The sequence below is a fragment of the Heterodontus francisci genome, chromosome 24 (genome assembly GCF_036365525.1).
Source record: "Heterodontus francisci isolate sHetFra1 chromosome 24, sHetFra1.hap1, whole genome shotgun sequence".
In the NCBI taxonomy this organism is placed as follows: domain Eukaryota; kingdom Metazoa; phylum Chordata; class Chondrichthyes; order Heterodontiformes; family Heterodontidae; genus Heterodontus; species Heterodontus francisci.
Window position 1 is genome coordinate 22,658,428 of NC_090394.1, and position 26,308 is coordinate 22,684,735.

General features: G+C 43.9%; 1 protein-coding gene across 1 annotated transcript in view; it reads right to left on the bottom strand.

Moving 5' to 3' along the window:
• Positions 1 to 22,852, bottom strand: part of tbl3 (transducin beta like 3) — a 77,324-nt gene extending 54,472 nt beyond the window's left edge. The window contains exons 1-9 of the mRNA XM_068055758.1: positions 22,720 to 22,852; positions 18,387 to 18,438; positions 17,600 to 17,695; positions 16,805 to 16,852; positions 15,052 to 15,193; positions 14,784 to 14,868; positions 14,387 to 14,557; positions 13,142 to 13,217; positions 6,502 to 6,598 (exon numbers count right to left, since the gene is read on the bottom strand). Coding sequence (XP_067911859.1) covers positions 6,502 to 6,598; positions 13,142 to 13,217; positions 14,387 to 14,557; positions 14,784 to 14,868; positions 15,052 to 15,193; positions 16,805 to 16,852; positions 17,600 to 17,695; positions 18,387 to 18,438; positions 22,720 to 22,751 — 799 coding nt within the window. The 5' untranslated portion in view covers positions 22,752 to 22,852. The remainder of the gene's footprint in view (positions 1 to 6,501; positions 6,599 to 13,141; positions 13,218 to 14,386; positions 14,558 to 14,783; positions 14,869 to 15,051; positions 15,194 to 16,804; positions 16,853 to 17,599; positions 17,696 to 18,386; positions 18,439 to 22,719) is intronic.
• Positions 22,853 to 26,308: the final 3,456 nt, after the last annotated feature.

Consider the following 26,308-nt stretch of genomic DNA (forward strand, 5'->3'; position numbering starts at 1 on the left):
CGTCCAGCCGTGAATGGTGGTGGACAATTAAACAACTAACTGGAGGAGGTGGCTCCACAAATATCCCCATCCTCAATGATGGGGGAGCCCAGCACATCAGTGCAAAAGATAAGGCTGAAGCATTTGCAACAATCTTCAGCCAGAAGTGCCAAGTTGATGATCCATCTCGGCCTCCTCCTGAAGTCCCCAGTATCACAGATGCCAGACTTCAGCCAATTCGATTCACTCCGCATGATATCAAGAAACGACTGAAGGTACTGGATACTGCAAAGGCTACGGGCCCTGACAATATTCCGGCAATAGTACTGAAGACCTGTGCTTCAGAACTTGCCGCATCCCTAGCCAAGCTGTTCTAGTACAGCTACAACACTGCCATCTACCCTGCAATGTGGAAAATCGCCCTGGTATATCTTGTACACAAAAAGCAAGACAAGTCCAACCCGGCCAACCACCCCATCAGTCTATTATCGATCATCAGTAAAGTGACGGAAGGCGTCATCGACAGTGCTATCAAACAGCACTTGCTCAGCAATAACCTACTCAGTGACGCTCAGTTTGGGTTCCAACAGGGCCACTCAGCTCCTGACCTAATTAGAGCCTTGGTTCAAACATGGCCAAAAAGCTGAACTCAAGAGGCGAGGTGAGAGTGCCTACCCTTGACATCAAGGCAGCATTTGAGTAGGTATGGCATCAAGGAGCTCTAGCAAAACTGGAGTCAATGGGAATTAGAGGAAAACTGTCTGCTGGTTGGAGTCTTACCTAGCATAAAGGAAGATGCTTGTGGTTGTTGGAGGTCAATCATTTCAGCTCCAGGACATCACTGCAGGAGTTCCTCAGGGTAGTGTCTTAGGCCCAACCATCTCTTCCTTCAATCACAAGGTCAGAAGTGGTGATGTTTGCTGATGATTGCACAATGTTCAGCACCATTCGCAACTCCTCAGATACTGAAGTGTAGAAATGCAGCAAGACCCGGACAATATCCAGGCTTGGGCTGATAAGTGGCAAGTAACATTCGCGCCACACAAGTGCCAGGCAATGACCATCTCCAACAAGAGAGAACTAAACCATCTCCCCTTGACATTCAATGGCATTACCATCGCTGAATCCCCCCACTATCAAAATCCTAGGGGCTACCATTGACCAGAAACTGAACTGGAGTCTTCTTTGGCCTCCTTGTCTCGAGAGACAATGGGCAAGCGCCTGGAGGTGGTTAGTGATTTGTGAAGCAGCGCCGGAGTGGCTAGAAAGGCCAATTCTAGAGTGACAGACTCTTCCACAGGTGCTGCAGATAAAATTGGTTGGTTGTCGGGGCTGTTACACAGTTGGCTCTCTCCTTATGCCTCTGTCTTTTTTCCTGCCAACTGCTAAGTCTCTTTGACTCGCCACTCTTTAGCCCTGCCTTTATGGCTGTCCGCCAGCTCTGGCGATCACTGGCAACTGACTCCCATGACTTGTGATCAATGTCACAGGACTTCATGTCGCGTTTGCAGACGTCTTTAAAAGTGGAAAGATGGACGGCTGATGGGTCTAATACCAGTGATGAGCTCGCTGTACAATGTGTCCTTGGGGATCCTGCCATCTTCCATGCGGCTCCCATGGCCAAGCCATCTCAAGTGCCGCTGGCTCAGTAGGGTGTATATGCTGGGGATGTTGGCTGCCTCGAGGACTTCTGTGTTGGAGATACGGTCCTGCCACCTGATGCCAAGGATTCTCCAGAGGCAGCGAAGATGGAATGAATTGAGACGTCGCTCTTGGCTGACATACGTTGTCCAGGCCTCGCTGCCGTACAGCAAGGTACTGAGGACACAGGCTTGATACACTCGGATTTTTGCGTTCCGTGTCAGTGCGCCATTTTCCTGGACTATCTTGGTCAGTCTGGACATAGCAGCAGACGCCTTTCCCATGCGCTTGTTGATTTCTGCATCTAGAGACAGGTTACTGGTGATAGTTGAGCCTAGGTAGGTGAACTCTTGAACCACTTCCAGAGCGTGGTCGCCGATATTGATGGATGGAGCATTTCTGACATCCTGTCCCACGATGTTAGTTTTCTTGAGGCTGATGGTTAGGCCAAATTCGTTGCAGGCAGCCGCAAACCTGTCGATGAGTCTCTGCAGACACTCTTCTGTGCGGGAAGTTAATGCAGCATCGTCAGCAAAGCGGAGTTCCCTGATGCGGACCTTCCGTACTTTGGTCTTTGCTCTTAGACGGGCAAGGTTGACCAACCTGCCATCTGATCTTGTGTGGAGGAAAATTCCTTCTTCTGAAGACTTGAACGCATGAGAGAGCAGCAGGGAGAAGAAGATCCCAAACAGTGTAGGTGCAAGAACACAGTCCTGTTTCACACCACTCAGGATAGGAAAGGGGTCTGATGAGGCGCCGCTATGCTGAATTGTGCCTTTCATATTGTCATGGAATGAGGTGATGATACTTAGTAGCTTTGGTGGAGATCTGATCTTTGCCAGTAGTCTGAAGAGACCACGTCTGCTGATGAGGTCAAAGGCTTTGGTGAGATCAATGAAAGCAACATAGAGGGGCATCTGCTGTTTGTGGCATTTCTACTGTAGCTGGGGAAGGGAGAACAGCATGTCAATGGTGGATCTCTCTGCTCGAAAGCCACACTGTGCCTCAGGGTAAACATGCTCAGCCAGCTTCTGGAGCCTGTTTAAAACGACTCGAGCGAAGACTTTCCCCACTATGCTGAGCAGGGAGATTCCACGGTAGTTGTTGCAGTCACCGCGGTCACCCTTGTTCTTATAGAGGGTGATGATATTGGCATTGCGCATGGCCTGTGGTACTGCTCCCTCATCCCAGCACAGGCAAAGCAGTTCGTGGAGTGCTGAACGTCTAGCAGGCTTAGCTCTTGATTATTTCAGGGGTAATGCCGTCCTTCCCAGGGGCTTTTCCACTGGCTAGAGAATCAATGTCATCACTGAGTTCCGATTTTGTTGGCTGTGCGTCCAGCTCATCTATGACTGGTAGAGACTGGGCTGCATGAGTAGCTATATAAATACTGGGGCCACAACAGCAGGTCAGAGGGTAGGAATTCTGCGGTGAATAACTCACCGCCTGACTCCCCAAAGCATGTCCACCATCTACAAGGCACAAGTCAGGGGTGTGATGGAATACTCTCCACTTGCCTGGATGGGTGCAGCTCCAACAACACTTGAGAAGCTCGACACCATCAAGGACAAAGCAGCCCGCTTGATTGGCACACCATCTGCAAACATTCACTCCCTCCACCACCAACGCACAGTGGTAGCAGTGTCTACCATCTACAAGATGCCCTGCAGCAACACACCAAGGCTCCTTGGACAGCACCTTCCAAACCAGCGACCTCTACCATCTAGACGGACAAGGGCTGCAAATGCATGGGAACACCACCACCTGCAAGTTCCCCTTCAAGCCACAATCCTGACTTGAAACTAAATCGCCGTTCCTTCACTGTCGCTGGGTCAAAATCCTGAAACTCCCTTCCTAACAGCACTGTTGGTGTACCTACCCCACATTGACTGCAGCGGTTCAAGAAGGCAGCTCACCACCACCTTCTCAAGGGAAATAAGGGATGGGCAATAAATGCTCGCCTGGCCAGCGACGCCCATATCCCATGAATGAATGAAAAAAAAAATTAAAATGCTTATAGGTTGAAATCACAATCCATCAACCCATAGCATTAACTTAAACTTCAATGTACCATCTTTAGCCAGAAGTGCCGAGTAGATGATCCATCTCAGCCTCTTCCTGCTGAGGTTCCCATCAGCATTGATGCCAGTCTTCAAACAATTCGATTTACTCCACGAGATCAAGAAATGGATGAAGGCACAGGATACATCAAAGGCTGCAGAACCGGACAACATTCCAGTTGCATTAATGAAGACGTGCTCCAGAGCTAGCCGTGCACTTAGGCAAGCTGTTTCAGTACAGCTAAAACACTGGAATCTACCCGACAACGTGGAAAATTGTCCAGGTATGCCCTGTCCACAAAAAGCAGGACAAATCTAGTCTACTACCACCTCATCAGTCTACTCTCAATCATGAACAAAGCAATGGAAGGTGTTGTTGATAGTGCTATCAAGCAGCACTAACTCAGCAATAACTTGATCACCGACAATCAGTTTGGGTTCGGCCAAGTTTGGTCCCAGATCTCATTACAGCCTTGGTACAGACAAAAGAGTTTAATTCAAGAGGCGAGGTAAGAATGACTGTCCTTGACATCAAGGTAGGATTTGAATGAGTGTGACAACAAGGAGCCCAAGGAAAACTGAAGTAAATGGGAATAAGGGAGAAAATCCTCCACTCTTTGGAGCCATACCTTGCACAAAGGAAGATGGTTGTTGGAGGTCAATCATCTCAGTCCCAGGACAGGACAGGACATCGCTGCAGGAGTTCCTCAGGGTAGTGACGTAGACCCAACTATCTTCAGCTGCTTTCTCAATGACCTTCCCTCCAACATAAGCTCAGAAATAGAAATGTTCGCTGATGACTGCAGTGTGTTCAGTAAAAGCCTGCTCAGATCAGGAGAAAGAAACCGAACCGAACTACAGCGGACCCGAGCCCGACCCAGCCCAAGTCCCTCCGATTTTGCCCCGCGCCCGACCCGACCGGACCTGAGCCCAACTGCGACTATCCCTTTACTTACCTTCCGACTCTGAACCTGCAGCGCGTGCATGATGACGTCATAGTGACGTCACTCACTCACTACGCACACTCAGTTTCGTTCCGGACTTCCAGCTCAGATAAGTTTTTTTAATTTCAATACTTATCGGCAGAACACTTACCATGTGTGTCCAACCCGAACCCGGCCCATGTCCTAAAGCAGTCCATGTCCACATGCAGCATACCAAGACAAGATTTAGGCTTGGGCTGATAAGTATTAAATAACATTCATGCCACACAAGTGCCAGGCAATGACCATCTCCAACAAGAAAGAATCTAATCAGCTCCTCTTGACAGTGAACAGCATTACCACTGCTGAATCCCCTACCATCCTGAGGGTCACCACTGGCCAAAAACCTAACTGGACCAGCAGTATAAATATTGTGGCTATAACAGCAGGGTCAGAGGCTGAAAATTCTGCAGCGTGTAACTCACCTCCTGACTTCTCACAGTCTGTCCACCATCTACACGGCACAAGTCAGGAGTATGATGGAATACTCTCCACTTGCTTGGATGAGTGCAGCTCGAACAACACTCAAGAAGTTCAACACCATTCAGGACAAAGCAGCCCCCATCCACCACCTATAATATTTCACTCCCTCCACCACTGGCGCACAGTGGCAGCAGTGTGTACCATCTACAAGATGCCAATGCAGCAACTCAACAGCACCTCCCATACCCACAATCTCTACCACCTAGAAGGACAAGGGCAGCAGGTACATGGGAACACCACCACATGAAAGTTCTCTTCCAAGCTGCACACCATCTTGACTTGGAACTACATCACCATTCCTTCACTGTTGCTGGATCAAAATTCTGGAACTCCCTTCCTAACAGCACTATGAGAGTACCTGAACCACATAAAAGGCAGCAGTTCAAGAAGGTGACTCACCACCACCTTCTCAAGAGCAATTAGGGATAGGAAACAAATGTTGACCTTGCCAGCGCTGCTCACATCCAAAGGACAAATTTTTTTAAAAGTTGTGATCCACATTATAAACAATATAGTTTTTAGAATATTCTGGGATACTTATAATCAAACATCAGATATAAGGTACAACATATACAATACACAGACAATTTCTGGAATTTTCTTGAATTGTTAGTTGCTTCATAGACTCATTACAGCACAGAAGGGAACCATTTGGCCAGAGTCCATGCCAGCTCTACGTAGAGCAATCCAATCAGTCCCATTCCCCCGCTCCATCCTCACAGCCCCGCAAGTTTATTTCTTTCAAGTGCCCATCCAATTCCCTTTTGAAATCATTAATCATCTCCTCTTCCACTACCCTCATGAGTTCTAGGTCATTACATCTCCCTGCATCACTTGCCCAAAACCTTAAATGTCCCTTAGTTCTTGTACCATTAGCTAATGATGCTAATGAGAACAGCTTTTCATTGTCTACCTTATCTAAAACTGTCATAATCTTGTACATGTCGATCAAATCTCCCTTCAATTTCCTATGCTTCAAGGAGAACAACCCCAGCTTCTACAAGCTAACCTTGTAGCTAAAATTCTTCATCCCTGGAACCATTCTGGCAAATTTCATCTGCACCCTCTCACATCCTTTCTATCCAGTATCATTTGATTTGGTGATCACACCTTGAAAGTTCTAAAACTTTTGGGCACTATGGCAATTTTTAAAACACAAATATATTAACATTATAAATTTCAGAACATAGCAGACTTCTCGATTAATCCATTTGTTTCATTACAGTTTAAATAAGGATGTTGAGTAAATTCCAGTCAGTCAGTTACCATGTTTTCTTTTTTAGCATGGGCTAGCTACTACAAAACATTCTAACTGACTGGTTTGATCACTATCCAAGTATACATCTGGCACCTGCCTTTATTGCCTGCGGTGATAAAATGAGGTTCTTTGCTGGTCACCCCCAAGGCAGTGAAATCCTCGTCCTCGGGTAGTAATATTACTGCTTCCACGGTCTATGAATCAAAGAAGATTTGCAAGGAAATTAGAAGATTGGGTGAGGGATTAGCAGCAGTTACTAAAGAAGTTACAGAGCAATTTCAGAAAATCTTTGAGAAACTTCTGGCTTTCAACAAAAGAAAAAGGTTTTGCATAATTATTACTGTCGAAGGAATCTTTGTGCAGAAATGATTTTTAAGAGTCAGGAATAGATTACATATTTGATTCGTGGAGTTACTATCAGTCCCAATTTACCCAGACAAAAGAATATATATACTTTGGGTGACACAGAACAGTCTTTACAAACTACAAAAGGAAGCCACCCGATGGACAAACAATGCAATAACATTGGCTGTATCCAGGGATGGTAGCAAATGTCAACTCACTATTTAAGGGAGGGTGGGAGAGAGAAAACGGGGAACTACAGATCTGTTAGCCTTACATCAGTAGTAGGGAAAATGCTAGAATCGATTTGAAAAGTTATGATAAATGGACACTTGGATAATAATTATCTGATTGGGCATAGTCAACATGAATTTATGAAAGGAAATCTTGTTTGACGAACCTGTCAGGAGTGTTTTTTTGAGGGTGTTACTAACAGAATTGATAAAAGGGGAGTCAGGGACCTGGTATACTTAGATTTCAGAAGGCTTTTGATAAAGTCCCCCATAGGAGGTTGTTTAGCAAAATTGAAGCAATTGGGATAGGAGGTAATATACTGGCATGGATTAAGGATTGGTTAACAGGCAGAGTTTGAACCATTCTCGCAGGCTGTGACTAGTGGGGTACCGCAAGGATCAATACTTGGGCCCCAGCTGTTCACAATATTTAATCAATGATTTGGATGTGGGGACCAAATGTAATATTTCCAAGTTCACAGATGACACAAAACTAGGTTGGAATATAGGGCGGCACAGTGGCGCAGTGGTTAGCACCGCAGCCTCACAGCTCCAGGGACCCGGGTTCGATTCCGGGTACTGCCTGTGTGGAGTTTGCAAGTTCTCCCTGTGTCTGCGTGGGTTTTCTCCGGGTGCTCCGGTTTCCTCCCACAAGCCAAAAGACTTGCTGGTTGATAGGTAAATTGGCCATTATAAATTGTCACTAGTATAGGTAGGTGGTAGGGAAATATAGGGACAGGTGGGGATGTTTGGTAGGAATATGGGATTAGTGTAGGATTAGTATAAATGGGTGGTTGATGGTCGGCACAGACTCGGTGGGCCGAAGGGCCTGTTTCAGTGCTGTATCTCTAATCTAATCTAATCTAATGTGTTGAGGAAGATGCAAAACAGCTTCAAGGGGTTTTGGACAGACTTAGCGAGTGGGCAAGAATGTGGCAGATGGAACATAACGTAGAAAAATGTGAGGTTATCCACTTTGGTAGGAGGAACAGATGTGCAGAATATTTCTTAAATGGTAAAAAATTAGAAAGTGTAGATGTACAAAGGGACCTGGGTGTCCTTGTCAATGAGTCACTGAAACCCAACATGCAGGTGCAGCAAGCAATTAGGAAGACTAATGGTATGTAGCCTTTATCGCAAGAGGATTTGAATCCAGGAGTAGTTGAAGTCTTGCTTCAATTGGAAAGAAGCTTGGTTAGACTGCACCTGGAGTACGGTGTACAGTTTTGGTCCCCTTACCTTAGAAAGGATATTATTGCCATACAGGGAATGCAACAAAGGTTCACCAGACTTGTTCCCGGGATGGCGGGACTGTCCTAGGGAGAGAGATTGGGGAAACTGGGTCTGTATTCTCTAGAGTTTTGAAGGATGAGAGGTGATCTCATTGAAACCTACAAAATACTTAAAGGGATAGACAGGGTAGATGAAAGCAAGAGGTTTCCCCTGATTGAGGAGTCTAGAACCAGGGGGCACAATTTCAAAATAAGGGGGAAGCCACTTAGGACCGAGATGAAGAAAAATTTCTTTACTCAGAGGGTTGTGAATCTTTGGAATTCCCTACCCCCGAGAGCTATGGAAGCTCAGTCATTGACTATGTTTGAAGCAGAGATTGACAGATTTCTAAATACCAATAACATAAAGGGATATGAGGATAGTGTGGGAAAAAGGCATTGAAGTGGATGATCAGCCATGATCATATTGAACAGCGGAGCAGCTCAATGGGCTGAATGGCCTACTCCTGCTCCTATGTTCCTATGGACAACTGTACTGCACCCATCTACCTACTTGGAGAGTAAGGGGATGATTTTTGACGGCACATTTAGGCCCTAAAGATCCTCCAAGGTGGCCAAGACAACATCTGGAGATAAAAGGTCAATTTAGCCCATGCATGATGCCATCTTGATAAAGGAGTTGAAGGATACACTGCAAACAGTAGCCTGGAAGCTCATTAAAGGGGCTGATTGTCACTTTAAATACTTGCTAGCGCACATTAGGAGACTGCATGACATTTGGTGGGCTAGTATTTGTTCTCACGCCCTCTCCGAACAACGACCAGCTATTTGGGTTGTTGCCCGTGCCACATGATAGCGAAGCGAGGAATAGGGAGAGAGAGGAGTTGAACACGTGGCTGCAGGGATGGTGCAGGAGGGAGGGCTTTGGTTTCCTGGATAATTGGGGCTCTTTCTGGGGTAGGTGGGACCTCTACAAACAGGATGGACTTCACCTGAACCAGAGGGGTACCAATATCCTGGGGGGGGGGGGCGGGGGAAGATTTGCTAGTGCTCTTCGGGGGGGTTTTAAACTAATTCAGCAGGGGAATGGGAACCTAAATTGTAGTTCCAGTGTACAGGATGTTGAGAGTAGTGAGGTCAGGGATAAGGTTACAAGGACGCAAGAGGGCACTGGCAAGCAAGAACCTGGTTTAATGTGTGTCTACTTCAACGCCAGGAGCATCCGGAATAAGGTGGGTGAGCTTGCAGCATGGGTTGGTACCTGGGATCTCGATGTAGTGGCCATTTCGGAGACATGGGTAGAGCAGGGGCAGGAATGGATGTTGCAGGTTCCGGGATTTAGATGTTTCAGTAAGAACAGAGAAGATGGTAAAAGAGGGGGGGGGGGGGGGGGGTGTGGCATTGTTAATCAAGGAGAGTATTACAGCGACAGAAAGGACATTTGAGGACTCGTCTACTGAGATAGTATGGGCCGAGGTTAGAAACAGGAGAGGTGAGGTCACCCTGTTGGGAGTCTTTTATAAACCTCCGAATAGCTCCAGAGATGTAGAGGAAAGGATAGCGAAGATGATTCTCGACAGGGGCGAGTGTAACAGGGTAGTTGTTATGGGGGACTTTAACTTTCCAAATATCGACTGGAAATACTATAGTTCGAGTACTTTAGATGGGTCAGTTTTTGTCCAGTGTGTGCAGGAGGGTTTTCTGACACAGTATGTAGACAGGCCAACCAGGGGCGATGCCACATTGGATTTGGTACTGGGTAATGAACCCGGCCAGGTGTTAGATTTAGATGTAGGTGAACACTTTGGTGATAGTGATCACAATTCGGTTAGGTTTATCTTAGCGATGGGCAGGGACAGGTATATACCGCAGGGCAAGAATTATAGCTGGGGGAAAGGAAATTATGATGCGATTAGGCAAGATTTAGGATGCGTAGGATGGAGAAGGAAACTGCAGGGGATGGGAACAATCGAAATGTGGAGCTTATTCAAGGAGCAGCTACTGCGCGTCCTTGATAAGTATGTACTTGTCAGGCAGGGAGGAAGTTGTCGAGCGAGGGAGTCGTGGTTTACTGAAGAAGTTGAAGCGCTTGTCAAGAGGAAGAAGGCGGCTTATGTTAGGATGAGACGTGAAGGCTCAGTTAGGGCGCTTGAGAGTTACAAGCTAGCCAGGAAGGATCTAAAGGGAGAGCTAAGAAGAGCAAGGAGAGGACACGAGAAGTCATTGGCGGATAGGATCAGGGAAAACCCTAAGGCTTTCTATAGGTATATCAGGAATAAAAGAATGACTAGAGTTAGATTAGGGCCAATCAAGGATAGTAGTGGGAAGTTGTGTGTGGAATCAGAGGAGATAGGGGAAGCGTTAAATGAATATTTTGCGTCAGTATTTACAGTAGAGAAAGAAAATGTTGTCGAGGAGAATACTGAGATTCAGGCTACTAGGCTAGATGGGATTGAGGTTCACAAGGAGGAGGTGTTAGCAATTTTGGAAAGTGTGAAAATAGATAAGTCCCCTGGGCCAGATGGGATTTATCCTAGGATTCTCTGGGAAGCTAGGGAGGAGATTGCAGAGCCTTTGTCCTTGATCTTTATGTCGTCATTGTCGACAGGAATAGTGCCGGAAGACTGGAGGATAGCAAATGTTGTCCCCTTGTTCAAGAAGGGGAGTAGAGACAGCCCTGGTAATTATAGACCTGTGCGCCTTACCTCGGTTGTGGGTAAAATGTTGGAAAAGGTTATAAGAGACAGGATTTATAATCATCTTGAAAAGAATAAGTTCATTAGCGATAGTCAGCACGGTTTTGTGAAGGGTAGGTCGTGCCTCACAAACCTTATTGAGTTTTTTGAGAAGGTAACCAAACAGGTGGATGAGGGTAAAGCAGTGGATGTGGTGTATATGGATTTCAGTAAGGCGTTTGATAAGGTTCCCCACGGTAGGCTATTGCAGAAAATACGGAAGTATGGGGTTGAAGGTGATTTAGAGCTTTGGATCAGAAATTGGCTAGCTGAAAGAAGACAGAGGGTGGTGGTTGGTGGCAAATGTTCATCCTGGAGTTTAGTTACTAGTGGTGTACCGCAAGGATCTGTTTTGGGGCCACTGCTGTTTGTCATTTTTATAAATGACCTGGAAGAGGGTGTAGAAGGGTGGGTTAGTAAATTTGCGGATGACACGAAGGTCGGTGGAGTTGTGGAGAGTGCCGAAGGATGTTGTTGGGTACAGAGGGACATAGATAGGCTGCAGAGCTGGGCTGAGAGATGGCAAATGGAGTTTAATGCGGAAAAGTGTGAGGTGATTCACTTTGGAAGGAGTAACAGGAATGCAGAGTACTGGGCTAATGGGAAGATTCTTGGTAGTGTCGATGAACAGAGAGATCTTGGTGTCCAGGTACATAAATCCCTGAAAGTTGCTACCCAGGTTAATAGGGCTGTTAAGAAGGCATATGGTGTGTTAGCTTTTATTAGTAGGGGGATCGAGTTTCGGAGCCACGAGGTCATGCTGCAGCTGTACAAAACTCTGGTGAGACCACACCTGGAGTATTGCGTGCAGTTCTGGTCACCGCATTATAGGAAGGATGTGGAAGCTTTGGAAAGGGTGCAGAGGAGATTTACTAGGATGTTGCCTGGTATGGAGGGAAGGTCGGTCTTACGAGGAAACGCTGAGGGAATTGAGGTTGTTTTCGTTGGAGAGAAGGAGGAGGAGAGGTGACTTAATAGAGACATATAAGATAATCAGAGGGTTAGATAGGGTGGATAGTGAGAGTCTTTTTCCTCGGATAGTGATGGCAAACACGAGGGGACATAGCTTTAAGTTGAGGGGTGATAGATATAGGACAGATGTTAGAGGTAGTTTCTTTACTCAGAGAGTAGTAGGGGCGTGGAACGCCCTGCCTGCAGCAGTAGTCTCGCCAACTTTAAGGGCATTTAAGTGGTCATTGGATAGACATATGGATGAAAATGGAATAGTGTAGGTCAGATGGTTTCACAGGTCGGCGCAACATCGAGGGCCGAAGGGCCTGTACTGCGCTGTAATGTTCTAATTCTAATTTGGGAGTAAACAAGGCGTTAATGTGGATTTTAAATGTTACTTGAAGGGATATTCACCATTTCACGTTCACTAGCTTCTGGAAGTTTGAAGACATTGGGAGACTTTCTGGGACACTTCATACAGGTTTCACCAATACGCTGAACATTTATTCTGGAAATTCTGACTGCTCCCCCTAAAATAGGACTGTGCTACTTATATTGGACACCTTATAGAAGTTGCCAGGAGAAAAGAAGTGCTTGGTCATGGGCATTCTGCGAGAGGTGCCGTTGGTTTGAACGAGGAATGGGAGGAGGATGCAAGGCCAAACAAAGCTGCACCAGCTACTGCAGGAAAGGGGAACACAAGGGCAGGGTGGTGGTCCTGCCCCACAGTGGGTACAGGACATCCCTCCCTTCTGGACCTCTTCCACCAGGACCTCCAGTGCTGCATCCGAGAACCTGTGCACACTCTCCTCGGCCACTAAGCCATCCTGCAACATGCCATCGTGTCACACAGAGCACTCCACAACTTCAGTGAAAAATATGTGGGCTCCATGCACCCACATATACTGCTCCATAAAAATTTTGCCTCATCAGCACTTGAGCGCTAAACCTGCAGGTTTCTGCTTTAGCATCTTCAGGCAAGTTCAAATCATGGCAACCAGCAATTTGGAACAAAAGTGCATGCTAAATACAGACTTTTAAATAGGCGTGTCTTATTAGCACTGCACCCATTCAGCACCTATTATTGTCCTTTGGCTAAAATAACCACCCAAGTGCCTGTGGGGCAAAAATACGCCCAGCTAAGAGTTATTTATGACAAGTCGTTCATAATTGGAGGATTTTTGTTTTAAACTTTTCCAACTTTGAAAATAGCTTCAATATTAGAAATTCTCATTTCAACTCACCTCATACACAGGAACTGTTCTCTGTGACTTGTAGGTGTTCAAGTCCCATACAGTACATATTTTATCACGGCCAGAGCTGAATGAAATGAATAATTTTATAATGCAGAAAAAATAAGCTGAATCTTGTGCATTTTGCATAATATCTTTTAAAAGATCTTTGCACCTTTGAATTCACATAAAAACTGCACTAGTTTTTCTTTCATATTGATCATTTGGTTGCTAAAACTAATTAATTTCTTACAGTATCACACTTCACATTGGCCACTGTCCCAAAGCAAGAGAAAATAAAAATCATCATGCAGGCTGCTCCTGATCTTTAACCAGGGAACCTTACTGCAAAGTGCTTGAGCGAGGACAGGGCTGGGCTGCGATAAGTGAGTATTTTTCACAACAGTCACTGTTTAGGTTCACACACAAAAACTTGAACAGGCAAGAGGTTCATTGCAAAACTGTTTCTGGGCCTGACAAAGCGGCAGTTTCACCCTTCAGCCTGGTGTAGCGAGTGAGATCAGTCACAGAAAGATCAGAGATTGGGGCACCATAGGGCTGCAGGCACTCATGGAGATGTATCCCAAGGTAATTGCCATCAGGAGAGAAAGGTGTGTGGCCGGGGTTGTGTGGGCAGATAAGAGGGGAGACTGGAAACACCAGGAAGCCAAGAGGCTTTGAAACAAACTTACAATTTTTAAACTAGAAGTCTGGTACTTATACAAATTTATTTTGCGAAAAAAACCAGTCTTAGTAGTGCTCATAAAGATAATGATCAGCATCTATTTCTTATTTCTGGCTAAGGGGAGATGCTGAGAACATTTTTCCCCTCAGAAGCAAATCTAGAACTGGGGACACAGTTTCAAAATAAGGGGCCTCCCAGTTAAGACTGAGGTGAGGAGGAATTTCTTCCCTTAGAGGGTCGTTAAGCTTTGGAATTCTCCTCCCCAGAGAGCAGTGCAGACTGGGTCATTGAATATTTCCAATACTGGGTTAGACAGATTTTTGATCTCCAAGGGAGTAAAGGGTTATGGTGGGGGGGGAGGGGGGGCAGGCAGGAAAGTGGAATTAAGGCCACTATCAGATCAGCCATGATCTAACTGAATGGTGGTGCAGGCTCGATGGGCCAAATGGCCTACCCCTGCTTCTATTTCTTATGTTAAGACCTGATATATGCCTATTTGTTCAGCTAAAACACAGGATTACTCATAGCAGAATATATACTATAACAACACTGCCCCTAAATTTTGGATGTACCTGATAAGCGTGTTTCCATCCAAAGTGAATGCCAATGAAGTCACAGCACTGTAGTGAGCATCCAGCACCATAATACATTTGCTGGTGTTCAGGTTCCAAAGTCGTATTTTATAATCCATCGAAGAGGAGAAAAGCTGAAGTCGAGATATGTCGGGATGAAATTCAACCAGGCTGCAAAGAGGAAATGAGGTGGCACCAAAAAAGAAAAGAAAAATCAGTGTAATCCTATTTCAGTTGACAGCAAATGTATTACCATCTTACCAGGCAAAGATTGGAGCAAGTACATCTTAACTTTTATAAACTTACAATACAATGTTGCAGTTGATTTTTTTTTTTTAAAACATATATTTTGCATCCATTACAGTTCCAAAATTAAGTCATAGTTAATTTTCCTTACTGAACAACTCCAGAGGAACCCTTCAGATTGTGTGTGCAGTACTGCTGGATAACATCCCAAATCTTGATGGTACTATCACATCCTCCTGAAAACGATGACAAAACACATAATAGTTTCATTGCATTCCTTCTGAGTAGGATTTCAATCCAAATGCAGCAGGTGGATCCACTGTGTGACCGACAAGATTACTAATGGCACCCTTATGCACATCATAACATAGAACAGATCAAAGGATATAGGTATAAACACACCAAGAAAAGACTTATACCTGTAGCCAATAAAGTTGAGGTAGAGTCAAAAGCTATGCTAGCCACTGGACTAGTATGAATAGCTTTCCATGTACGAGTACACACATTCTCTTTCCAGTCCCATTGTTTCAGGAGTAAGGCACGGCTACTCGTCACCAGTATCTGTCAAGCAACAGATGGACATATGATATTCAGCATCATGTTGGACAAATCTGATAGATTCTTTGAGGAGGTGACAGGTATGGTAAGTGTGGATAATGCAGTAGGTTTGGGTGTACATACTTTCAGAAAACCTTTGGCGAGTTTGTACACAGAAGGCTGTTGGAGAAGATTTAGAGATACAGGATGAGGGGAAAAGGTAACAATTTGGCATTAAAAGTTGATTCGGAGGGCGAAAACAAAGAATAGGAGCTTAATGTCTCAGAGCAATTGGAACTGGGTAGCACTTCCTCCCAAGATTTTGTTCTAGGATCATTTCTGTTCACGGAGAAATAGGAGACATCGTAAATAATTCCGAGAACCAACGGAAGCGTCAAAGTGATATTGATAAGATGGTGGATTATGCTAAAAAGTTCTAAATGGAATTCAATGTCAGTAAAGTTGAGGTGGTACATTTTGTTCCTTCAGGTCACATTCCAAAAATAAAACTGCTGAGAAAAAAAAGTGGCCAGAATGTTCAAATAGGAATAGCTTTGCACCAAGTTAAAAGATTTGAACTGAGGTAGCAGGAACCTGAGTTTACCATGAGGGTGGGTTATGGACCCAACCAAGACTACTGTCAAAGGTGCTCCACAAATCAGTCAATGGAAACAATTTGCACTGGGTGAGACAGCTATGCAAGTCTTTTCACCTTCTCCCAAACCTGCTGAATTCCACTTTTGAGCACTTGTTGGTGTTGAATGGATCTCACCGAACTGAGCAGAGCAGGTTCAAGCAATCAGTAATGCTTGGATTCAAAAGTTCAAAATAAATTGTGTCAGCAGTAAATGCTCAATGGATGATGGTACGGAGTCACTTGTGGTTCTTCTCCTCTCAGACAGTATGGCAATTGAATAGTTAACATTAGTGCTCACTGAAAGGTAATTACTTTTGAAAGTTAGTTCCCAGCATTTTATTCCCTCTTTTTTTTTCAAAAAAAGAATATTTTTTCATCCCTACCAGGTGGGCATTCTAGCAAGTCTGGTCTCGAGCCATGTATTAGCATAATATACAATTAATTGTCTCCAACCTTTCACTTTATAGGGAAGCATTTTATCTGCATCGGATAAACTTCAGATCTTATGTGGGGAATTGCATACACAATGCGAATGCAGCATATTGGCGCAGTGGTTAGCACCGCAGCCTCACAGCTCCAGCGACCCGGGTTCAATTCTGGGAACTGCCTGTGTGGAGTTAGCAAGTTCTCCGTGTGTCTGCATGGGTTTCCTCAGGGTGCTCCGGTTTCCTCCCACATGCCAAAGACTTGCAGGTTGATAGGTAAATTGGCCATTATAAATTGCCCCTAGTATAGGTAGGTGGTAGGGAAATATAGGGACTGTTGGGGATGTGGTAGGAATATGGAATTAGTGTAGGATTAGTATAAATGGGTGGTTGATGGTCGGCACAGACTCGGCGGGCCGAAGGGCCTGTTTCAGTGCTGTATCTCTAAATAAAAATAAATAAAAATAAAAAAAATAAAATCAGATTTAACAATGTTAGACTGCACAATATAACACATATCTTTTGCTAAATTATGGTTACAAAGAGTGTAAACATTTCAGTTCCAACAAGTACCTCATCATCAGGGCTGACACTGAAGCAGGTAATATCTTCTTGATCTTCCTGCAAGGAAAACAAGACAAATCTTAACCAATCCAAACCAAACTACACTTATGAAAACAGCTTGTGTAGTTACCTGTATACTAGTACTCAACACAATATATAAAGAAAAAGAATTGATTGAAAAACTATTTTTGCCACAATAGAAAGTTTTGTATAAGCCTTGAAGTGTCACTTTGATTAAGGAACAGTGAGTGACCCTATAAAACTTTGTGTAACACTCCATTGCTTCTATTGGAGGGTAACAGACAATGGTAATTGATTCAACAACTGACAGGCAGTAAGATACCTAGAGGTAAAATTCCTGCAGAGTCCTCTCTATGTCAGAGAGGATCAACTGAATGGCTTTTGTGGGGGCGGGGTAGGGGGAAAAGAGAACAGAAATGAGTCACACAGATACACTAAAGGGCAGATTTTGAAGGTTAGGGCTGAGGCATATTGTTGAGAAAGAGTTTAGGGATCTTTGCACTCGACATTTAATATTATACTGAAGTGGGAGCGCGTAATAATGACAAAGAGATGCCAATGAAAAGTGCTCCATTCTGCAACACTAACATACTGCAGCTCAAGCACAAAATAAATAAAATGCAATCAAAAAGAAATTGAACCCCTTCATGACATAGCCTGGAAAGTGTCTATTGGTGTAGAAGTGGAAAGGCTTGGTTGGCATCCCACTCTGCATTAAAGGAGCTCATCAGCATTACCAGGTGCCAGGAACAGAAGGGCATTCATACCAAAGTAATTCCATACCTGCTCAATGCTCTTTGTGACCTTTCCTGTTCCAATATCGATGACATTGACCTTTGTTCCACAAGTACAGAACATGTACATGCCATCTTTATTGATCTGCATTGGAAGAAATAAAATATATTTAAGTTACATATTTCATTCTTAAAAACAAAGGAAAGTTATTTCCACCTCCAAGTGGACAGGACAAGCTCAAAGTTCATCAAAATCAGCTAAGGAATGAGTGTTTGTTTTTGTTAAAAAGAATGCAAGGTATATAAATTAAGCAAACAAAAATCAAAAGTGAGAACAAATTAAGACAGGAAAAGCTGGAGAAAGTGAGATTGAAGAAAAGACTAGTGTTACATTCAGGCTCCATTTGAGTAACTTTCTTACTGCAATATCATCTTTGTTTCAGTGTCATGGCACAGGAATGGAGAATTTACAAAAGCAGCAATACCAAAAATTGTTTTTGTTTCAACTTCTCTCTCTACAACTATTTCTAGATCCACTTTTTAGTACAGGAAATGCCGATGGTGGACTACATTATTATTATGAATAAATGTCCTTTGATACAGTTGAACCACACTCTACAAACATGCCAAGAAATTCAATGGATCCAGATCTTAAAATAAGTAAAACTAGCTTAATTATACCATATTCAAATTATTGATTTGTAATTATCTCATTAAGTCACATCAATGAAATTGCAATATCGAAATTGTATTACAGAATTGTAGCCTTTGTATTATTTGATCTTCAAGTTTAAAGATCAGTGAAAACACTAAATTTACAACAAATTAAAAGATACCTGTACTTTTCCTCCTTTGTAAAATGGTTCAATTTTGCTGGAAACAGCATAGCTGGAAGAGATTTAAACACTAATTAAGAAAGGGAGCTGTCATTTACAGAAATTTTACATTTGACTGAAACAAGGAAAAACAAACTTCAAAGTGTGTGCTTTCAACAGTTTCAAGTTGTGGGCTCAGGTTTAGATTAATTGTCTGCCAACTCCTTTTTGCTCACTTTGTTACACAGAACTCCGAAAGCCCTGAATTATACAGCTGCTCTTCGCTATCCTTGAATGCACATGTTTACTGAAATATATAAAAGCACTCTACCTTTATATCCTTAAATTGTTTCTTCATTTGACTCTGTACAATGTTGCCACTGGGATCTCAGCAAAACAGAATAGCGAGTATTGCATTTTGGAGTTTTTACTTCAGATATTGTCTACATTGCTGATCACTCTTGTAGGTGAGCACTTATTCCCTATAAACTGAAATATTGCAGCTGAAACAAACTGTGGGAGTTGGCATCACAGGACGGCACAGTGGCGCAGTGGTTAGCACCGCAGCCTCACAGCTCCAGGGACCCGGGTTTGATTCTGGGTACTGCCTGTGCGGAGTTTGCAAGTTCTCCCTGTATCTGCGTGGGTTTTCGCCGGGTGCTCCGGTTTCCTCCCACATCCAAAAGACTTGCAGGTGATAGGTAAATTAGCCATTGTAAATTGCCCCTAGTATAGGTAGGTGATAGGGAATATGGGATTACTGTAGGGTTAGTATAAATGGGTGGTTGTTGGTCGGCACAGACTCGGTGGGCCGAAGGGCCTGTTTCAGTGTTGTATCTCTAAATAAAAATAAATCTCACCCACCGAATTAGACGAGAAACCCTGAAGTCAGATGCAAATACAGTGGAGGGTTAAAAAGCCACGGAAATGCGCTGCAGAATTTTTTTAGGCTTCTGAAGCGCTGCCAGCCTCCCCACTGCGCGTGGGTCTGAAGGTTAAAATCCAGCCCATTTTCCACAAATTCTTTAGAAGTTAGGTGGGGTCTCAAAGTTCCACCCAGAGTCACCTGAATATTAATCTTTCCAAGGAATTTTGTACAATACTTATTCCACTTACATAAACTGTAACTCGGTGCATAACTCTAATTTCTGCAGCCTGGAGGCATCCGTGTTTCACATCCACGTAGGATGAGAGTTCGCAGCCCTTCTCATTATCTGAGGGTGCTGGTCCTCAATTTCTGATCGCACTTCAGTCCCATGTCCCTGACCTTTGGTCACCCACTGTTTGGGGGGGGGAGGGGAAGAATGGCCAGATCATCAGAGGACCTCCTCATAGCATTGCACCTGAACCTGGCCAAGGTGGCCATTGACAGGTCCAGGCAGCGGGCAGTCAATGGGGTCATTCAGCCTGACTGCCTGCCTCTCTTCTGCAGCTACATTCACACCCAGATTTCCCTGGAACACGCAGTAAGCCTGTACACTTGCCTTCTGCAACTGGATGAGGGGTGGTGGTGGGGGTGGGGGGCGGGGGGAGGGAATGGCTGGAGTGCATCATCATCCCTGAAATCATCACCTTATTAGTGGCACCCTTTCAAAAGGGGCATTAACTTCATTTTTATTGGCAGCCTTCTGGTTGGATCAAGAGGTAGAAACTCCAAGAAATCCATCTTAACATACCATGCAGGAGTTTGTACAGTACCCAAGAATACCTATGCTGCACTCAAACAGCCTTGTTATAATTCACATATCCAAAGAGATATCCCACTACAAGTGCAATCTCAGAAGAAAGCAAAGGGGCATTACACAACAGGTTTAATGTTTGTGCAACTGTTTATGCTTTGCAGTAGTGCTGAACTTGCGTAGTGTATGCCCGAAGTCATGGGTCTATCCTGACTTGGAAGTAAAGTAGAGTGAGACATGGTCCTCCAGAGAGAGTCTCCCTCTCCTTCACCTCAGTCAGGTTATACAGTAACTAAACATCTAAACATTTAGACTGTAACTGCCACATTGGTGAAAGGCAATATTTTTCCACACCAACAGTGCAAATGCATCCTAAAAGATTGGCAGGAACCAAGCAACTAAATACAGATGTCAGCAGCGCACATAAATCACACAATCCATAAATCTCTCTTTGCTGTAAGAACTCTACCTCATGATTAGTATTTCTTTATCCCAAATATCAGTTTAGACAGTTCCCAACCTTTTTCTAAAATGTTTCTGTAGACATTGTCGCATTTGTTGACTATTTCAGCAAAATTGACAGTGCCCTAAATGTACACTTCTGCTACCACAAGAGGCTTTAATATCAAAGAACTGATGATTGTGCAAAGGCAAATGTTACTTGGATTTTAGCAAGGCTTTTGACAAGGTCCCATATGGCAGACTGGTTAAAAAAATAAAATCCATGGGATTCAGGGAAATGCAGCAAGGTGGATACAAAAGTTGCTCAGTGGCAGGAAACAAAGGGTAATTGCTGACGGCTGTTTTAGCAACTGGAGGGCTGTTTCCAGTGGCATTCCGCAGGTCTCAGTTCCGGATCCCCTGCTTTTTGTGCTGTACATTAACGATTTGGGCGTAAACGTAGGGAGCATGATCAAGTTTGCGGACGACACAAAGATTGGCCGTGTGACAGATAGCGAGGAGGATAGCTGTAGGAAGATATTGATGGTCTAGTCAGATGGGCAGAAAAGTGGCAAATGGAATTCAACTCAGAGAAGGAAGTAAGGGACCTTGGAGGGAATGTCCACAGATCCCTAAAGGTAGCAGGACAGGTTGATAAGGTGGTTAAGAAGGCAGATGGAATCCTTTCCTTTATTACCCGAGGTATAGAATACAAGAGCAGGGAGGTTATTCTGGAACTGTGTAATTCATTGGTTAGGCCACAACTTGAGAACCGTGTGCTGTTCTGGTCACCTCAATACAGTAATTGCACTAGAGAGGGACAGCGGAGATTTATGAGGATGTTGCCAGGACTGGGTAAATGCAGCTATGAAGAAAGCTTGGATAGGCTGGGGTTGTTCTCCTTGGAACAGAGAAGGCTGAGGGGAGATCAGTTTGAAATGTACAAAATTGTGAGGGGCCTGGATAGAGTGGAGGTGAAGGGTCTATTCACCTTAGTAGATAGGTCAGTGACGAGGGGGCATAGATTTAAAGTGAATGGTAGAAAAATTAGAGGGGAGATGAGGAAAAACTTTTTCACCCAGAGGGTGGTGATGGTCTGGAACTCACTACCTGAAAGGGTAGTTGAGGCAGAGACCCTCAACTCATTCAAAAGGAGTCTGGATATGCACCTCAAGTGCTGTAAGCTGCAGTACCACGGATCAAATGCTGAAAAGTGGGATTAGAATAGGTGGATCGTTTTTCAGCTGGCACAGACACAATGGATCAAGTGGCCTCTTTCTGTGCCTTAAACTTTCTATAATTCTATGATTCCATAACTGATCACTTGCCTCAATCCATATAAAATTATCTAATCACACTTCATCTCATGATGATAACTTCTGAATGATTTTTCCCATCAACTCAAAAGATAATGAAGGAGTCCATTTAAAAGTATAGTTTAGCACTGGTGTCAACTAATTTGGATTTTGCACCAATGCTAAAACTGGGGTCTAAATCAAGATTAAGAGTCCAACCTGACTCCTGAGAGAACAACTACTCAGAGGAGATAATCTCAGTGCTTCCATTTTACACTCTAATGCAATGGTAAAGCAGTTTTACATCTACACTTAAATCTACTTAAACTCAATTTAAACATTAAGGCGGCTGGGGTTCTTCCCTCCCACTTTCAAAACATCTACATTTAACAGCTGGGGAAGAACTCTGACAAGCTTGTACCAGGCATGTGTACAGCTCTCTCTCTTGGTTAGACAAGGGCTAACCAGAGCTAACTCACTCAAACCCAAAATGCACCAATCAGCCGCAATGTGAATGCTGCCTCAATATCAATAATACTACTATCATTTAAACGCCACAAATCCTACACATATGCTGTTTTCACAGTTCCGACAGCACAAGTGTAACTGAAATCTTAGCGACCTCACACTATGAATACTCAGGAACTTGTGTGTGGGATGCTGACTTCATGAAATATCGCAATGTTTTAAGACACATGGCACCAGTTTAATAACGGTTTCAGTAATCACAGCTCCACGCCACCGTAACCAACATGGTGATAGCTTACAAGGGCCCCACATTCCTGGCCCATCAGAATCCAGTTTAAGAACATGGGGCTGCGCTTATCTTTCGCCCTGAGATGCATCGAGGTCAGGTTACACTTTTTAATCAGATGGTGGGGGGGAGAAGGCCTCATTCTGATAGTCTCTCCTCAGACCTGACAGCGGGATTTCACTCACTTTGTCTTGAACTGTATTGAGCTGGCTGCCATCGTCCTGGTTCATTCCGCTTCGCTCTCGAGGCCAATTGCCCCGCTCCACAAAGCGCCGTCTCCCAGCGACAACACGTTTCCAGCTCGCCACCGGGCACTTCCGGCGCTTTCTAATGACGTTGTAGGCGGGGCTCTCAATATGACGCAGCCTCATCCCCATAGCAACAGCACACAGCAAGTATTGGCCCACTTTAATCTGGGGTGAACATGGAAACGTAGGACCAAAAAGTGCTGCAAATATATCTTGGTTTCATTTCAGATTTCCACCATCTGCAGTATTTTGCTTTTATTATAGAAACATAGGACTTCGGAACAGGTATAGACTACTTGGCCCTTCGAGCCTGCTCCACCATTCAATAAGATCATGGCTGATCTGGTTGTCATCTCAACTCCACCTTCCTGTCTGCCTCCACCTCCCCCCCCCCCCCCCCCCCCCCGTAATGCTTTGACTCCCTTGTAGATCAAAAATCTGTCTAACTCAGCCTTGAATGACCTAACCGCCACTACTTTCTGGGGAAGAGAGAACAACCATCTGAGAGAGAAAAAAAATTCCTTATAGAATCATAGAAAGTTTACAGCACAGAAAGAGGCCATTTGACCCATCATATCTGCACCAGCCTAAAATCAAGCCACCCAGTTTAATCCTACCTTCCAGCATTTGGTCCGTAGCCCTGCAGGTAACAGCACTTTAGGTGCATGTCCAGACACCTTTTAAATGAGATGAGGTTTTCTGTCTTATCTACGTCTTAAAAGGAAGACTTGGAGATGGTGATGTTTTCCCTGTGGTTTGCAAATGTTTTTGCCTCTGTCACTGCCGGGCGGGTGTGTGGACCTGGAATTACAGCACAGGAGGAGGCCTTTTGGCCCAACAAGCCTATGCTAGCCCTTTCAAAGAGCTTTTCACTTAGTTTGACTCCTCTGCTCTTTCCCCATATGTCTGCAAAATGTTCCCTTTCAAAAGGGAATTGGATAAATACTTGAAGGGAATGCATTTCCAGAGCTATGGGGAAAGTATAGGGGAGTGGGACTAATGGATACTTTTTTCAAAGAGCCAGAACAGGTACGATGGGCCAATTGGCCTTCTGTTCTGTATCATTCTATGATTTTAAGTAGATGTTCAATTCCCTTTTGAACATTACTATTGAATCAGTTTCCCTTTCAGCCAATAACAATCCACATAAAACAACTCATTGCTTAAAAAACATCCTCCTCATCTTGCCTCTGGTTTTTTTGTCAATTAGATTAATTCTGTGTCCTCTAATTGCAAACCCTCCTGCCAGTGAAAACTGTTTTCCTTATTTACTCGATCAAACACCTCATAACATGGAAAATCATTCTTGATCCAGTGTTCTAGGCTTGTCTCAATGGTTCATAAACCTCTCATAGCATGTGGAGACTATTGCAAAGGGAATGGACAGGAGGTTTCAGTCAGTCCTCCTGACAGCAGCTTATATTGAGTTGTGGGAGAAAAAAATTGCAAACCAATGAAGCAAGAAGTCTTGTATGTGCAAACCATCCCTTTAAACAGCAGCAGCTTCACCTTAAAACTTTATAGCACATACTCATTCAGTATTTTAAGTTACATCCAAACATGTGTCCATACCCATCTTTTGACAACTCCTAAATACAATAATAAAACAAACCTCAAGTTTTAGCCATTTAGCTTTTCAGACCTGTTCAGCCATTCAGTTAGATCATGGCTGATCTATACATCGTCTCACAAAATGCAGACAGTTGATTGTGCTGTCGCCCATCCTCTTTCAGCTTTCCTTTGCCATTTTTAACTATTTTGCTTCATGTATGAACACATCAATCCATGCTGATAGAAAGCAGTAATTTCTTAAAAGGTACCTTTACATTTTGTCTGTCAGTTTCAGCACACAAACAAAGCACAGTAACTTTGGTTAACTTAACTTCTCTTTTGGTGTCTTGATCACAAGCTGGCGAGGGCAAATATGAGGGCATGAAAGCAGTAAACTGCCAAAATAGGTTAAGGGATAGGTCAATAGAGATGCAGTGGCAGACATTTAAGGGAATATTTCAGAATACACAGAATAGATACATTCCAACGAGAAAGAAAAATTCCGGGGGTGGGGGGGACCCGCCATCCATGGTTAACTAAAACATTTAAAGATAGTATCAAACTTAAACAAAAAGCATGTAATTGTGAAAAGATGGGTGGCAGGTCAGAAGTTGGGCTAGAATATAAAAAACAGCAAAGAATGACTAAAAGATTGATAAGGAAGGTAAAATTAGAGTACAAGAGGTCACAAGGTCATAAGAACTAGGAGCAGGAGTAGGCAATTCAGCCCCTCGAGCCTGCTCCGTCATTCAATACGATCATGGCTGATCTCATCTCAGCCTCAACTCCACTTTCCTGCCCATTCTCCATAACCCTTCAACCCATCACTAATTAAAAATCTGTCTAGCTCCTCCTTAAATTTACTCAATGTCCCGGTATCCACCACACTCTGGGGTAGTGAATTCCACAGACTCACGACCCTTTGAGAGAAGTAATTTCTCCTCATCTCTGATTTAAATCTGCTACCCCTTATCCTAAATCTATGACCTCTCGTTCCAGATTGTCCCACCAGAGGAAACATCATCTCTATGTCTACTTTGTCAATCCCCTTAATCATCTTATATACCTCAATTAGAACGCTCATTCTTCTAAATTCTAGAGAGTAAAGGCCTAAAATGCTCAATCTCTCTTCATAAGACAAATCCCTCATCCCTGGAATCAATGTAGTGAACCTCCTCTGAACTGCCTCCAATGCAACTACATCCCTGCTCAAGTAAGGGGACCAAAACTGTACGCAATACTCCAGGTGCGGTCTCACTAATGCCTTGTACAATTGCAGCAACACTTCCCTACTTATATATTCTATTCCTTTAGCAATAAATGCCAAAATTCCATTTGCCTTCCTTATTACCTGCTGCACCTGCAAACTAGTTTTCTGCAATTTGTGCACGAGGACACCCAGGTCCCTCCGCACGAAAGCACTCTGAAGTTTCCTCCATTTAGATAATAATTTGCCTTTCTATTCTTCTGACCAAAATGGATAACCTCACACTTATCCACGTTAAACTCCATCTGCCAAATTTTGGCCCATTCACCTAACCTATTCATATCCATTTGTAAATTTCTTATTTCTTTATTGCAACTTACTTTCCCACCTATTTTAGTATCATCTGCAAATTTGGCTATAGTATCTTCTATCCCTGCATCCAAGTCATTATATAGATTGTAAATAGTTGGGGCCCAACGACCGAACCCTGTGGCACCCCACTAATTACATCTTGCCAACCAGAAAAAGACCCATTTATCCCGACTCTCTGTTTTCTGTTGGTTAGCCAATCCTCTATCCAAGCTAATAAATTGCCCCTAACCCCATGTGATCTTACCTTGTGTATTAACCTTTTGTGTGGCACCTTATCAAATGCCTTCTGGAAGTCCAGATATACAATATCTACAGGATCCCCATTATCCACTTTACTTGTTACATCTTCAAAGAACTCTAGCAAATTAGTCAAACACGATTTACCCTTCATAAAAC